This window comes from Humulus lupulus, chromosome 5, assembly GCF_963169125.1.
Source record: "Humulus lupulus chromosome 5, drHumLupu1.1, whole genome shotgun sequence".
Lineage (NCBI taxonomy): Eukaryota > Viridiplantae > Streptophyta > Magnoliopsida > Rosales > Cannabaceae > Humulus > Humulus lupulus.
The window spans coordinates 137,884,566-137,902,035 of NC_084797.1; the positions used below are offsets into that span (position 1 = coordinate 137,884,566).

General features: G+C 40.3%; 1 protein-coding gene across 1 annotated transcript; it reads right to left on the reverse strand.

Annotated features, from left to right (window-relative positions):
* Positions 1 to 15,859: 15,859 nt before the first annotated feature.
* Positions 15,860 to 17,233, reverse strand: LOC133779521 (uncharacterized). The gene has a single exon (XM_062219475.1). It carries the CDS (start codon positions 17,231 to 17,233, stop codon positions 15,860 to 15,862), a length of 1,374 nt encoding a protein of 457 aa, XP_062075459.1.
* Between the last annotated feature and the right edge of the window lie 237 nt (positions 17,234 to 17,470).

The following is a 17,470-nucleotide window of genomic DNA, read 5'->3' on the forward strand; positions in this document are numbered from 1 at the left end:
CAAATTGGATTTGAATTTAAAAGATTAATATTTATTCAAATAATTAATTATATTTGATAATTAATCAAAAAGATAATTAATTTGAATTCAAAATTGAATTAGTTATCAGGTTGTTAGATCTTATCTGACAAAGAAATTTGAATAAATAATTAAATAAAATTTTAAAAACAAATATCCCTAGAAATTAGGAAGCTACACGTTCACACACAGTCCAGGACTGTGTGTGGCGTGTAGCACCAGTGTTTTTCAGGGATGGGATTTTCAATTTTATTTATTTAATTAAGTAATTAATGGATAATTCGAAAATTGGTTTTTGGATTTTTTCATTAATGGAATAATTAATTAATTAAAAATTAAATTGTAAAATGGTTACAGATTTAATTTTTAAATTTTGAATTTTTTCTGTTAAGTATGACTGATCAGAAAATTATTAAGATAAGAAGAAAAAAAGAGAGTGAGACTACTCTGAACATTCGATCTGTGAAAATAGAACGATAGTTTTCTCTCCCTGAAAATAAAGAACCAATTCTCAGGCCTATTATCTTGATCTCATGTGTTGAGTACATCAAGAAGAATCACAAATAAACTATCCTTCATTCTCTAAGTGCCCACACATTTCTTGAGGTGTAGAGAATGCTTTGGAAGATCTTGGTGTGAGTACGTGGGAGCGGCTTGGATAGGAAGATCGTTCTAAATACGAGAAGATAGCAAGGACACTTGATAGGCTTCAAGAGGTATGATTTCTATCACTATCTTGTTTATGATTGATGTATGTATATTAATGGATCCGCATATTTAAAGGTAGTTTTAATATGTTACAAAAATTTTGTTGTACACTGGGCCAACCACACCACCATTCCGCTGCGTATTAGGAAACTCGTTCCTAACACAAGGATCTTCCCTTGGCTGAGGAGCACTCCTCAGGGGAGAGCCTGATCATCACGCAACAACTCCCAGATGCGCCCAGGCTCCCTATCAACCCAACTCTCCCTGAGGAAGGGGATCTAGTCCTCTAGGAGGAAAGGACGAAGATGGTGTCCTGGGCTTGGGACGAAGGTCGAAACAAACGAGATGAGGTGTACCGAGCCCTGACCATCCAGCGGAAGGTGAAATTTTCCAACCGTCCAGAGGCTTTCAATGCTCCCCAACCTATTGTGGACAAACTGGTAGCTAAGACCGGGTTTCGGCCTAAGCTAGGCCAGGACACGGCTCCGTTGGTTGCAGATTTATTGGCCCGGGTGGGAAATACCATGTATACCCTCTAGTTGAAGTGGTATGCTTCCTTGGCCAGCCAAGATGTTTTGTTCATCTCCGAGGACATTCGTCGCCAGGACACTGCAATAATTCACATGCCTGTGTGAGCTTTTACTTTACCATACTTATTACTTATATATTTTCTAACTTTGGTTTGTTCCAGGACACCCTGTTGGCTCATAGGAACGTAGATCTGGTGGCCGAGATGGTGATGAAGCTGGAGATGGCCCAGATGGAGCTGGAGGGGGCCGTGAACCAGCGGGAAGCCACTAAGGAGGTCCTGACCAAGGAAGTTGCTCGGATCAAGGCTGACTGCGATGAGATTGTTTGAATTCAAGCTCAGCACGAAGAAGCTTTGTCCAGGAAGGACGTTGACCATAAGAAGTTGATGGATAGCCTGGAAGTGGAGCTTGTTCGTGTTCGAGGCTCAGAGGCATCAGCCAAGGTCCCCCTAGAAGCAACTGAGGCCCAATCTCGCTAGTACAGGGAGAAGGTTGCAACCATCGAGTCTTGGGTTCAGGCCTTGGACAACCATCTTCAGTTGGAGGTAAAGCGAAATGAGGAAGTTCTCCAAGAGAAGGATCAGGTCGATGCGTTGTTGGAGGCCACTTTTGACGAGGCCATTTACATGGCCTGGCTCCAGGACAAGGACATGAACCTTCGTGTTTATCCCAATCCAGCTGTTAAGAGAGTTGAATTTAAGGCCAAGGAGAAAGCTGATGCGGAGCTTTTGGCCGAGGACGAGCAAGACGAGACGGTCCTGGATGTTCTAGATCAGGGCGAAGCCTAGGTCTGAGCCTTTAAGTTGTAATTAGGGCTTCTTTTTTTGTTTATATTTGCATCACTTTTGTGGACGCAGATGCGTCCAAGAAAATTTTTCTTGTTTTTTTTTATACATTGATTTTATTTATTACACAACGTTTTCCCTTTTTTATTCGTTTATTTTTCGTCCAAAATTCACTAAGTGTTTTATCATTTTGCATGAACATGAGTCGAATGTTTGGTTCCGGTTCCAATGGCCGGGACCACTAGGGAAAGGTTGTAGAAGGCATTTAGCCTGTCCGGGGACCTGTGTCCGGGGACCACTAGGGAAAGGTCTTGATGGCCTGGACCGTTTTGAACTTATCAATATGAATTTAGCTTTTTATCCCGATCTTGTAGTTTGGGCTCCAACGGCCTAGACCGTTAGAGAATTCTTTTTGGATTCAACTTAATTAATTAACTCGCTTTATTCCTGACGTTCAGGTTCAAACGGCCTGGACCGCTAGGGAGTTATTAAATATCGTCAGATTTATTTGTCTTGATTCTGATGTTCAGGTTCCAACGGTCTTGGCCATCAGAGATTAGTTGATTAGCTTATTTCGAACCTAGGGGTCAAGTTCCAATGGCCTGGGAAATTTATAAGTCTAATTTTAAACAACTTAGACCTAAGACTCACGTTCCAATGGTTCTGGGCCATTATAGAGGAGACATGAATAGAGATTCGGTTACTTGAGACCATGCTGGGTCAACCGTTTTTTAGGTATTTTGTACTCCTGGACCGTGTATGTCTGAGTTAGGACTGGACCTAAGCCGTATGTCCTATTGGGTTTCATACCCCACAGACCATGTATGTTCGGGTTAGGACTTGGACTGAGCCTTGCGTCTTGTTGGGTTTTGTACCCCCCGGACCATGTGTGTCCGGGTTAGGATTAGGCTTGAGCCTTGTGTCCTGTTGGGTTTTGTTGGGTTTTGCTACCCCTAGTATATACGGTCTGGGTCAGGACTAAACATTGCATTTTGCATCCTGTTTTGTTTTTATTCTAGGACTTGTTTTTATAGATGGTCATACCCCCCAAGTGATCGAAGACTGTAGTCTTGGGTCACTTGTCAGAAAAAGAACGAAGACGGACACGAACTTTTATTTCTTTGCAATATTTCATTATGATGTTTTGTACACACCATTTTTATTAAGTAAGAAATTGTCTTGGGGCGTACATCATTTACAAGAAAAATTAATAACAGAATCTGGTCCTCCGGACTACTGGTTGTACTTGCGGAGGTGTTCTGCATTCCAGGCCCTTGGGACCTCTATTTTGTCTAATCGCCTTAAGCGATACGTTCCCAGGCATATTTCATTTTGGATTTCGTAAGGTCCTTCCCAGTTTGATCCTAGAACCCCCACTCCCAGATCTTGGGTTGCAGGGAAGACTTTTCTAAGGACTAGATCATCAGTTTCAAATTTTTTACTTTTAACTTTAGAGTTAAAGTGTCTGGCGATCTTTCTTTGATGCATCTTCAGCTGAACCTGAGATTCTTCCCGGATCTCTTCAATGAGTTCTAAGGATTCTTGGATTAAGGCGTGGTTCTAGATAGGATCATACGTGTCTCGTCTGTGAGACGGGACTACCGTTTTGACTAGGATGACCACTTCACATCCGTATACCATTGAGAAGGGAGTGTGTCTGGTAGACGTTCTTTCTGTGGTCTGGTATGCCCATAGGACGCGGGGCAATTCTTCCAGCCACTTGCTCTTGTAGGCTTGAAGCTTTTTCTTTAATGTCCATTCAAAATCTTGTTCACAGCCTCTGTTTGCCCATTTGTTTGACGCCTGGAGACTAAGGAGAAGTTTTTGATGATGCCATGTCTTTCATAGAAGTCAGTGAACTGGACGTTGTCAAATTGCTTCCCGTTGTCGGACACGATTTTGTGAGGGAGGCCATATCGGCACACAATGTTATTGATGATGAAGTCCAGGGCCATTTTGGAGGTGATGGTGTTCATTGGTCCTGCCTCGACCCACTTGGTGTAATAGTCAACAACCACGATGGCATACTTTACACCACCTTTCCCGGTCGGGAGTGATCCTACCAAATCGATTCCCCATACTGCAAAAGGCCAGGGACTGGTCATCAGGGTTATTTCCATTGGAGGGGCTCGTAGGATCTTCGTATACCTTTGGAATTGTTCGCACTTGCGGGCGTAATCAACACAATCCTTCTTCATCGTTGGCCAGAAACATCCTTGTCTTAGGATTTTCTTGGACAAACTGAGTCCGGTTATGTGATCTCCGCAAAAATATTCGTGCACTTCGTGCATGATTGTAGTCATTTCTATCCCAGACACGCATCAGAGATATGGCATGGATAACACCCCTGCAATAGAGTTTTCCATCAATTATGACGTATCTGGGAGAGGGCCACCCTATCTGCGGGCAACCCCCATATGGTTAAGTAGTTGATGAGAAGGCCCATCTAGGACGTGGAGTATTCTATGGCGTTGATTGCAGAAGCCTGAATACTAGGTGCGGGAAGATGGTTTATCGAGACAAGCCTAGAGAGTTCTGCTTCAACATCCGTGGCCAACTTTGCCAATGTGTCTGCAAACACATTTTGTTCCCTGGGGATTTGGCAGATGAGATATTTCTAGAAAGATTGGAGTAATTCCCAGGCTCGCGTCACGTAGGCGGCCAACCTTTCCCCCTTTGTTTGGTATTCCCTCAAAATCTGCCTGACCACCAATTGGGAGTCGTTGTAGACTTCTATACTTGGTGCCCCTACCTCCCGGGCCAGACATAATCCAGCTAAAATGGCTGTATGCTTAGCCTCATTGTTCAATGCTTCAAACTGGAAGCGTAGGGCGCTCTGCAACTAATGTCCTTGGGGGGATATTAAGATGATCCCAGCCCCGACCCCATTTTCATTTGAGGCTCCGTCCATGAAGACCTTCCACAGATCCATCATAGCACTGAAATAATATGAACATCCCGGGCTATCATAGCACTTAGCCCCTGAACAAATCCATCCTACCTTGCTGCGTCTGTAGGCACCAAGTCAAGTGCAAATTTAGCCAGCCTGTCAAATTTTGAGGCATACTCGGTCACTGACATACTGACTTGTACCAAACTGGTAAACTTGTTCACTTTCACAATTCTAACTGCATTACTATAGTACTTCCGGTGAAATAGATCTTGAAACTCATCCTTACTCATTGTAGCAACATTTCGGGTTTGGGACACCACTTCCCACCAGATATGGGCATCGTCCCAAAATATAAAGGTGGCACAAGCCACTCTATCGTAACCTACTACCCCCATAAAATCCAGGATGGAGGAAGTCAGGCTCATCCACTACTCAACCTTGAGTGGATCTGGACCTCCCTCAAAGGTTGGAGTGTGTTGTTTCCTGAATCTTTTGTACAATGGTTCCCACTTGTTTTCAACCTCTGGTTGCTATACAACTGGTATTGTAGCAGGTGGCATGACTGGTGCAACGTTCTTTGATGGAATCTGCTATCTCAATAACCAGATTTCATCCTCCTGACTATGAAGTTTGGTTTGCATATCAGCAAGCAATTTCTTCTAGTTCTCAGGGGCTAGTGAAGGTTTTTGACCCTCAATCTCTAGCCTCGATCTCAGTGTTGGCTAGTCAAACTGATCACCTTGGAGGCATAACTATCCAAGTATATCTGCAATCAATGACTCAACTTATCAGGCAATGATAACGGGTTCTAGAAGTCACCTCATGGTCCAACACCAAAAATTAAGCAAATATGTGCAACCACAATGGTAATAAGCATTTCAATAGCGCTAACATACAGTAGCAAAGCTAATAAGCATGTCTTTTTATGTACACATAGCAGTCAAGGGCCAGGCCCTATAAGTATATCTCATGCTTCCTATGCTAACATGTAGATAAAGCATATCTATTTCAGTTAAACAATTAACATATATTCATATCACTGGTTACCCAACCATGACTCAATCTTTTCTTTAGCGAGGAGTGTACATGCCCAGCCAATCTTTAGGAATCATTAAACCATCGAAGCTTTGATACCAAGTTGTAACGTCCTAGTAATCCAAGATCATTACAATGCGTGTTTAAAATTGTGCTTAACTCATTAAGCGAGTCATTTGGACTAAAACGTGTAATTAGGGTTAATTAAAAATTTTGTATTAAAATTTTTTGGTTAAACGAATACTATTTTTCATTAAAATATTTAGTATGTGCACAGGATCCCAAAAAGAGTTCATAATTGATACAAAGGAAATGAACAAGGTACATAATAACTGACCTAAGTGGTAAAAAAACCTATACCCTAGATCTCCAAAAGACGTCTCGGCCGTGGTGACTGAGCAGGCCACATATGTACATGCTACTGCGGAAGCTCTCCAACTCATTGCTGGTCTAGCTTTCCCTTGTTCTTATCTGCAACACGTAGCACTCATGAGCCAAGGCCCAGCAATAAAACTTAATTAAGTATACAGACAATCAACTAATTACAATTATAAAATAGCATGCTTAGTAATTATAAACAATGCTCTGCAAATATTCAATCTATTTATACGGCTATAAGGCCACCCAAGTGTGCACCGCACCTACTTCATTCAAACAGCTATAGAGTCGGACAAGCCTAACTCACGCTCTAGTTTCTTTTCAAGCAGCTATAGGGTAGTACAAGTGTGTACCGCACTTCCAAATATAAACAGACATACATTGCATACATAACAAAACTACGCAAGGCACAATTATCCATACTCAAACAAACATTTCCAAATGGGGTTATAGCCATGTTCAATCACAGGGGTCAAGCTCTAATTTCAACAGAGGTGCAGTTTTCTTACCGCAAGTTTTGTGAAAATGATAATATGGCCTCAAGTGTGATCCTGATCCCGAGCCTTGCGGAAATCTAGTAACAACATAAAGATTTTCTTATTAGGGATTGAATACACATCTCGAGGCACAGTCTGAACCCCAACGTAGAAAGTTACTATTTCCAGTAGTTGGGACATTAGAAACGTCCCTAAGCCCATAAGTGGGCCCCCAAATGGACTCTTGAGCTCCCCGAGCCCTAACCTAAAACCTGAAAAACTACCTTTTGGGGCACCTGGCATGGTCATGCCTGCCCTAAGCGAGGTCGCGAGCCCACAGAAATTTCATGTCCTGCGGTTGCATCGACCAGCTGGTCAATTCTTGGTAAAGGAAAATGATCTTTGGGACATGCCTTGTTTAAATCAGTGAAGTCCACACAAGTCATCCACTTGCAATTGGGCTTTGGTACTAGGACATGATTGATACCCATTTTGGGTAGAAGGCTTCTATTATGAATCATTTTTCTTTTAGTCTTTCAACTTCTTCTTTTAAGGCCTTAGATATTTCTTTATCGAGCAACCTGATTTTGTTCAACAGGGTGTCAAACATACCTTCTCATGACCTGGTGATTTTGGTGGATGAGAAATTCAATTTCATCCTTGAGTTGGTTACACGCATTGGTGTCATGTCCGTAGTCATTATGAAAGTGACAGAACTTGTTCATGTCTCTCTTACTTATATCTTTCCTAATAGGATTTGGCTTCCTATAAGGCACTTCAGCTTGTGTAGCTTGAAAGAATTCCGCTCGTGATCCCAAGAGCATAAAATAGGTGGTAAAATGAGGATTGTACTCTCGTGGCTTATCATTGGTTCTTGCTCATTTGCTATCATTATAGTTGCTAACGTTGGAATTATTACTTCGTTTGTGAACATTATGGTTTTTCTTACTACCATTACCATTGGTTGTCTGGTTCTGGTTAAATGTACCAATATTTTTTTGTTGGAGCAGTACTGGTGCCTACTTGGTTGGCTTGATCTTCTCTTCGAATAGCCTGTTCCAGCTTAATGAACTCATCTCCTCGATTTAGAAATTCTCTAGTAGAGTAGACAGTCTTTCTTCTGAGATCAGTCCATATAGGACCTTTTACTTGAATCCCAGCCATGATGGTCATCAACTTTCCATCATCGCTGACCGTCTTTTACCTAGTAGCTTCCTGCATGAAGTGTTGTACATAGTCCTTAAGAGGTTCATTAGGCCCTTGCTTGATGTCCACAAGGTCGTTGAGCTCAGCTTGTGGGATACAAGCAACAAAGAATTATGAATATAAGAGTCTCACAAATGTATCCCAAGATGTAATGGTTTCAGGTTCTAGTTCAAAGAACCATTGTTAAGTAGAGTCAGCTAGGGTTGCAGGGAAGATTCTACAACGAACATAATCTCTCACCCCTAGAAGATCCATTTGTATTTCAAAGTTATTGACATGCGAGATGGGATCTTCTTTTCTAGTATACGTCTTCCAAGTTGGCATCTTGAACTTAGGTGGAATGGCAAGAGCATTTATCCAGTCAGCAAAAAAGGAGACCCTTTCCTTCTTTCTAAATAAATATCACTAAGTTTCGAAGAAATTAGCTCCCGAACCATCCATGTCAGGGCGTCTAGTAGTGCTTGGATTGCCGGGGCAACTAGTGGCATGGCTGCTAAAGCAGCGACTGAGATTGTTGCAGCTCATCCTTGTGGTGCAGGTGGGATTACTGGTGCGACATGTCATGCAACATTGGAACCAATGCCTTCCCGAAGCTGGTCGAGGACATCTCGTAGGTCGGGCTCTCTCTTCCTAAGTTTATTGAAGATGCTTCCTCCTCTAAGTCGCCCCCTACATTCTGACTAACTGCTTGATGAGGTCCAAGAGGTGGTCTTTCTGGTCAGTTTGCTGACTCTTGTTGCTTTGGTGGGACAAACGATCTTTCAGGCTACACATTTTCCCTAGGTGGGATATCTTGAGGCCTAGGTAGCCTCGGTTGAACGAACTATCCTCTTAGGTACCATTGTTGTGGTGGTCATTATAATATAGATAATCACGATATTGGTAGTATCAACTATCCCCCTCGTCATTATCATAACCATCTATGTATGTTGTTTGATAACTGCTTCTATCTTCTTGATCATTCCTCCTTCTATTTCTTCTGTGAGGATGGCCATAATTGTATCCAGCATGTCGAGATGGCTGGCCTTGATTCTGGCTAGCTGGTCTTCCATTCCTTGATTGTCAAAATTGCTGACCAACTTCAGGATTAGCAGGTTGGCCTTCCCGTGAGGCTGCACACCTAGGTGTTTCATTGACTGACCTTCCAGTTCTAGACACTTGTTCGGCACAACCTTTTTCTCTATTGAGCAGCACTTCCTCGTATTGATGAAGCGATCGTTGCACCGTGGGATGAGCCTCTCTATTGGAGCGTTGGCTCCAAGTTTTCCCAAGGAGGACTATTTGGTCCCGAGACCGTGATGGTTAAGCAGGTCCTGGAGCCCGACCAGATGGTAGTTGGGCTTCAGGATTTGCCTAACAAATGTTCTTAGGTTGAGGATTCACTGGTCGATATCCCACTGCTTGATTCTGTGACAAGACGACCTCTAGTAACCTTGCCGCCTCAGCATTACGACAGTCAGCTTCCTCTTGTTGAGCCTCAAGGGTTCGTTGCCTTTGATCTAACTAGGCTTGAAAATCTTTTCATTGTTCATTGTTGGCTTCTGATATAGCCTATTGAGCTATTGTTTGACTCTCATGGATGGCAACAAATTGTTCCATCATCTACCCAAGGTCGGGGTGCATATCTTCTTCTAAGTCCACATGGGGGTCATCATGTCCAAATGTGGCTGGTGGAGGCAGGTTTCCTAGGGGAGGAAATTGATGAGCAGGCCGCAAAGGAGGGATATGACCGCTCGAGGGGCGTTCAGGATGGACAGTGTTAGGGTTCCCCCCTTGTGGTTCTTGACTCTCACTTCTTTTAGTGATAGCCATTGTTTCATATGGATCTAACGAAGTAGGATCTTTGATTTCAACACTTAATGAAAGCACCAAAATATTGACCAGCGTTTTGGTCAACGACACTGAGCCAATATGAACGACATAACTAAATTTAAAGAATTGAAATCATGTAAACAACACAAAGAATTTATAGTGGTTCGGCTCCAAGAGTTGGTAATAACCTACACCCATTTGCGCTTATATTAATCAAGAAGGTCTCAGACCGAAGATCAAGAAGAAACAAGGCTTAACTGAGTTTCTTAAGGCTGAGAGAGAATAAAATTCAATAGGGTTTTGTATGTAAAGTGCATACAATTCAGCTTCTGGTTTGAACATAGAGTTAATGATTGAGAGAGACCTATATTTATAGAGTCTCTTATTGGGCTATGACCCTTACAAATTAATCTAGGCCCTACACGTGTAGTCTGAGATTGTTACAACTGATTACAAATTAAAATAATATGGGAAAAATACATTCAAATATTAATCACAAAAATATCTTGGGATATTTCACAATATCTCGTGAAATCCAAATCCTCTGGTGAAATTATCTTGATATCGAACAAGGTCTGTCTCCGAGCGGCTTCAATGGATAGCACTTACTTGCTCCTTCTCGTGCATGATACTTGACCAAGCAGATTATGACTCCTTATGCTGATATGGCTTCCTCAAGCAACTATCTCATTTCGACTAGCTCTCAACGTTTGATGTTGTTTTATTGCCACATGTCGTCTTCAAATGCCACGTCACTGAGTTAAAAATTTGGTTGAGCACTTAGTAACTTCTATTACTGTGTCGCGTTCAGGACGCTAACAACACTCTACTCTTAGAATATAATCATACTTCATATCAGTAACATACAAATTAATCTCATGATATCAAGATCAATTCTCAACATTTCCAACATAGCACATAATAATATAACTAACTTCCTTACCTCAAGTCCAAGCTATTAAAATGGCAAGATAGCTTCACAACAAGCCTAGAATAATCAATCAAACACTCGTCTTAATATCAAGTAAATCTACACATAAACATACAAGCATACCACACGTGTGCATGGGCCATGCACACGTGGCACCTAACTCAAACAAGTTGCACTACAACTTAGCTCTCACAGAGATCATACACCAAGCCTCACATAAATCATAAAAGAATAATGTCGTTTCTACTAGCTAATCCTTAATTATTTTTAAACAAGCATCATGAATTTAGTCATATAACATGTAATTGCGCATAAAAATAATCTTGCATGTAACATGCATATGTGAGATCATTTTCAAAAGCTTGCTTAAAGTTGGAAATATTAACTTTTTTATTTCCTTGTTAATTTTACAAAAATTCAGCAAGCATTACAAATTTCAAAATAGATTACCAACTTAGTTATTTATTCTCTTAAAACATTACCAATGCCATAGATAAATTTATTTTTCTCATAATGATCATAGCTTAAGTTGTACAAAATATAAACTTGTTTATTATTTGATAATTTATTTTCAAAACCTACTTTTCAAAATAATTATTTAACTTTTATTTAAAGCTCCCTTTTGAATTTGGTAAAATTAAGAAAATAATATTTTTATTTAGACTAATAAAATGTGACATTTATTTTAATTTTCTTTAAATTGTTAGGTCATATAATAACTTTATTCAAAATCATTTAAATTGGGCAAAAGAACTCACAATATGTACATTTTCAAGAAAACCAAACATTAAGGACTTTTGAGTTCCAAATTTCACAACATGTAAGTACTAAATTCCAGCATATGTCATATAAAAAAAATACAAGACACATGTACAAAATTACACATTTTCTCATCTTAGTTTTAAAATATGAAGTCAAGAAATATTTTGCTTTCCTTTAAACTATTTTTACAAATCATCATTCTAAAAATAATAAAAATCAGCATGCATAAATTCACACAATATTCCAAACATACTAATAATTCTTTTTAACAATTTTTAACAAATTAACCTAACATGTTTCTACACTTATGCACCTTAATATTACGACTAGCATGCAAAACTAATAAACCTAAAAAATCAAACCATTCTAAATCCTATCATACACAATAGGTCAAAACCCACATAGCCTAATACTCAAAGATATTACAAATAGGCATATCATAATAAATGACTTTTAATATTTACAACAAGGAGTAGTAAAAATTCCACACTCATTTTTAAAACACCTAGGCCGAAAACCCTACATGCATGATTCTATTTCCAATTTGCGTTATAATTACCAAAACATCAACATTTAATGAAATAACAATATTCCAATATTAATCTTTCAACAAATAAAAATCAAATCTCTAGAAGATTTTCATGGAAACTTAACATGTTCCTACATCAACAATTTATAGAAAATCAATTAAAATAAAATCAAAACTCACATGCATGTTTCTAGAGATAAAGAAAATACGAAACATAAAAACATCATAACACACAAATAATCTTAAAAAAAATTATAAAACAACACTTGCAAAAAGAAACCCAAAAATCATCACCACATCAAGGCAAACTCCTTCCTCACCTTTTTTTTTTATGAAAAGGAATTATATTGCACCAAAACAAACAACTACAAGCAGTACAAAAACAGAACAAAACAGCTGCTACATCAGCCGAAACAGACAACAACAAACAGCTTACATATTATCAACTAGAGAAGCTAGAAAACAATTTTGTCTAAGATTTTTCTGACTCAGCCGGCCAACCATTCTATACTTCACTGCCAGCTTAATCCCCCTCACAATATTCCAGGGGGTATAAGAACAACCCGAAAAAATGCAAGAATTCCTGTTATACCAAACTCCATAAACTGTAGCAGCCAACACAGCAATAAAAAATCTATGTAGAACACTCCTAGGCTTCCTGTTAAGCCAATCCTTCCAGCCAGCAAAATGAGCTGGCCATATACCAGATCCTAACCACCCCTTGAGCAAAAACCAAACTTGCTGAGAAAACCTGCAGCCAAAGAACAAGTGTTGATGCGATTCCTCCTCTTGCTCACAAACCGGGCACATCACAGAGACTCCAGCCACATGGCACCTCACTAAGTTATCCCTAGTCAAAAGATGACCCAAAACTGACTGCCACAAGATGAACCTATGCTTAGGGACCAAAAAACAACACCAAATAGCCTTAGCATAATCAGCTGGTTGTCTTTGCAGAAAGCTGTGCAACAGAACTGTCAGCCTAAGAGAACCATTCATAGTTGCACTAGACAGCTTAGCTTCAGAAATAAAATCCCTTAGATAACAGAGTTTACGCCAATACCAACTCACGTCAGCTTTAAGCTTGTAAGACCAAAAAGATTGACCTTTGAGATAAATTCCATCAATCCACTTTACCCATAACAAATCTTGCTTAGAGGATAAGGCCCAAATGAATTTAGCCAAGAGAATTTTATTCCAAATAGCACCTTCCATAAATCCCAGACCTCCAAGAGATTTAGGGAGAAAAAATTGAGCCCAAGATGTACAATGAAGTTTGCTACGCGAATTAGAAAAGCCCCACAGAAAATTCCTACATAACCTGTCAATCTCATTAATAACACTAATAGGCAGCAAGAAAACATGCATCCAATAATTACAGATGCTAAGCAAGGCTGAAAAAATCAACTGAGTTCGCCCCACGAATGATAAGTGTCTACTCGCCCACATGTGAAGTTTAGTCTGAATTTTCTTGATAATAACCCCACAATCAGCAGCTTGCCATTTCGTAGGTCTCAAAGAGAAGCCCAGGTATTTCAAGGGGAATGTACCCTCTCCAAGAGCAACAAGATTCAATATATTCTACTTCACCTCTGCTGCCACACCCCCTAAGAAAATTTGAGATTTATTCAAGTTAACAGCCAGCCCGGAGCTATTACAGAAACCCATAAAGCCCTCAAACAGCAGCTGAACAGAGCGATAGTTGCCCTTACAAAATAAAATCAGGTCGTCCGCGAAGCAACAATTCACTAAGTGTAAATGCTTGCACAAAGGGTGAAATCTAAACTCTCTATGATTGGCAACCTGTTTAAGGAGTCTAGTAAGATACTCCATAACCAGAACAAACAAAAGAGGAGAAATAGGGTCTCCCTGTCTTAAACCTTTCCGCCCCTCAAAGCAGCCCTGCAACCTCCCATTCATAAGAAGGATATAAGAGGAATCCGCCAAACACACCATCATCCACTTGATAAACTTCTTAGGGAAACAAAAAGCAGATAAAATCTCTTCCAAAAACCCCCAATCTACAGAATCATAGGCCTTACTGATATCGATCTTTAACAAGCACCGGGGAGATATATTCTTTCTAGAATACCCATGAAGCAAATCCTGAAGCATCAAAATATTATGAGCCAGTTGACGATTTTTAACAAAAGCACCCTGATTTTGGTCTATAAGAGTCGGAAGAATTTCAGCCAAATGAGAGCAAATCATCTTAGAGATGCACTTATACAGAGTATTGCAGCAAGCAATGGGACGAAAATCAGAGGCTACTGAGGGAGAATCTACCTTAGGAATGAGAGTGAGAATAGTTCTATTTAACTCAGTAGGAATCTCGCCAGTAGCAAAAAATAACAAAATCGCATCTGAAACTTCAGCACCAATATCCCTCCAAAGAGCTTTAAAAAAGCCCGAACCATACCCATCGGGACCCGGACTCTTGATGGACGGAATACTAAACAGAGCTCTCTTAACATCTTTCCGGGTGAAAGGCTGAGTCAATTTGAGTTGTTGCTCCATAGATAAAGTATGCCCATGTATAAAACAATTCTGATCAATATGTCTTGAAGCTAAACTCACCTTACCCATAACTCCTCTAAAGTGATTATAAAAATGATCAATGACCTTTGAATAATTTTCAACAATATGTCCCTCCTCGTTAATAAAACTAGAAATGCGATTTCTCATTTTCCGTTGTTTAAGAGAAGCGTGAAAATACGCCGTATTCTCATCACCAAACCTTAGCCAGTTAATTTTACTCTTCTGACGCAGAAAGCTCTCATAAGAACTGGATTTGATAGCAAAGTCTCTAGCTGCATCAGACTCTTCCTGCTGCAATGAGTCTAAAGAAGGGAACTGCTGCAATCTATATTTGGCCTTTTCTAATCTCTGTTTAGCTGTTGTATAGTGTTGAATAACATCCCCAACTTGCTATTTGTTAAAGCGGCTCAAAATAGGAATTAGTCTCTTAAGCTTCAGCATGACCTGCTGCAACCCGAACCCCCCAGCTGGTTTGAACCAGCTATCCAGAACAATACCCCGAAAATCCACATGGGTAGACCAGCAGTTATAATATCTAAAAGGTTTAATCCCAAACTCCTTGAACTGAATGGTCTTGATGAGGCAATAGCAATGGTTAGATAAGGTATCCCACAAAATTCTAGCTTCAGAGTCAGGGAAAGAATCAGACCACTTTTCATTGATAAGAACTCTATCCAATTTAGAATAAATCCTGGTTTCTGGATGTTGATTATTTGACCAAGTAAAAAATGACCCGTTAGACTTTAATTCATTCAATAAGACAGACGCTCTCCATTGGCTACTATCAGCCAAATCTGAGTCAGTGATTTCACGACCCCCTATACGATCACCATAGTCAAATAAAGCATTAAAATCCCCCACAACCAGCCAAGGAGCCACTGAAGCCTGGGGACACACCAGATGAGGCCAGAGCAGCTTTCTTTCTTCCAAAGTATTCCTACCATAAACAAATGACAGCCACGTTTGGTGCATAGAACCTTTTATCCTAACTTCACAATGAACAAGTTGGTCTATGACCTGAATAACATTTACTTGAATAATATCTTCCCTCCAAACTAGAAGAATCCTTCCTTCAACCACCTCATTGCTAAACCATTTCCAACCAGCAAACAGGTTCATCATCATCTCCTCAATTTTTTTATTTTTCATTTTAGTTTCAAGAAAACCTCCCAAACTAATTTTATTAACAATACAGAATTCCAACAAGGATCTTTGCTTGTTCCTGTTATTTAGACCCCTGACATTCCAACACAGAACATTACATCCCTCCATTAGAAGATTGAGGATCATGTAAATTCCTTTTTTTAACCATCTCCTTGCTCTCCTGTAAGAGACTAAACTTGTTACCCCTCACTGTCACGTTGGCAGCAGTTTTTAACTTAACCCCTCCAACTCTCTTTGGAGTAGACCAAGATAGATCCTGCTCAACAGAAGCATTACCAGTATCCTGAATTGAAAGGTCTCTGCTATGAATACATGTCTTCAACTCCCGAGTACTAGCCAGAGTACTACCAGTTTTCCCCTGCTGACTATCCTTGCCTGCCATCTGAGTGCCAATTGACCCATCCACAAGACCTGCCTCACTCTGAATCTTAGAAACATCAGAATCCTCTATTCCAGCATTATTGACTACCTGTTTAGGCTTCCATTGAACCTCCTGAGACCTTTTGCAGTTAGAGGCACCATGACCCAAGTTCTTACAACAGGAACAATGAGTGGGCAACCATTCGAATTCTATAGGTTGCTCCATCAACTGGCCTTTCTCATTTAAAAAACTAATACACTGGGGAATTTTATCAGATATTTCAACATCTACAAGAACTCTGGCAAATTTCACCATAGATTTGTCCTTGGTTACCTTATCCATCATCATAGGTTTACCTATAGTACTAACTAGGGCACTTAGAGTTTTAAGTCCCCAATATTGGAGACCTAAATCTGGCAACCTTACCCAGAGCGGCACTGACTTTACCAATCGCACTTTATCCAAATCTGTCGACCATGGCCTCAGTAAAACTGGCTTCCTGTCAAAATGAACAACACCAGCTTCCAAAACCAAATCTCTAGTAACTTCATCCTTGAATTTAACAAGTGTGTATCCTCCATTCATGCGTGCTATTCTCTCTATACCCAGCTTACCCCACATACGATTGATAAATCCTTCAAACACAGATAATGGAGGGTTGGCACCCAAGACTACACAGACCATAGCTGACTGCCAAAAAGAAGCCTCCACTTCTATCTCTTCTTTATCAACTTGAGCAATTAATTGACCATCACGAATCAAGGGTTCCTCATAATTGAGTCGAACACCCCCCCTTGCAGCAAACGTGTCTTGAAAACGTGACCATTTATCTTTAGCTAGTTCTTGAAAATCTTGTTCTTCGGCTTCCACCGCCCACGACCTGGACTCAACATTAACTTCAAACTTGGTCTGACTACCGGGGACCTGAGAGAGATCCTCCCCCGCCTCCTGGAAATTATCAACCATATCTGCAAAAACTTCCTCAACAGATTCTCCAATCACTTCATCTTCAACCTCCACCCGCTCTTGATTAACTCTTCCTGCACTGATCGCTGACGGAGAAGCTTTAGATCCAGGCTTCTGATTGATTCGCTTGCGCCTCGCCATCGGGAGCAAGAAACCAATCGCACGCCTCAAAAGTAACTTTAAACACCACCAAATCCAAACTATCTCCTTCCTCACCTTGAGTACACACAAGATGAATTCCAAACTATCTCCTCTTGATTTGTCAATTCCAAATCATTAGCATAAACATCAAACTATTAGGTCAACAAAAACCAAAAATCTAATCAACCAAACATAAGAGTCTAAGAAGAATGATCTTACCATTGTAGACCAAACCCT

What these genes read in the sequence shown, in the direction of transcription:
- LOC133779521 (XM_062219475.1), bottom strand. Translation starts at nt 17,233, where the DNA reads ATGGCGAGGCGCAAGCGAATCAATCAGAAGCCTGGATCTAAAGCTTCT.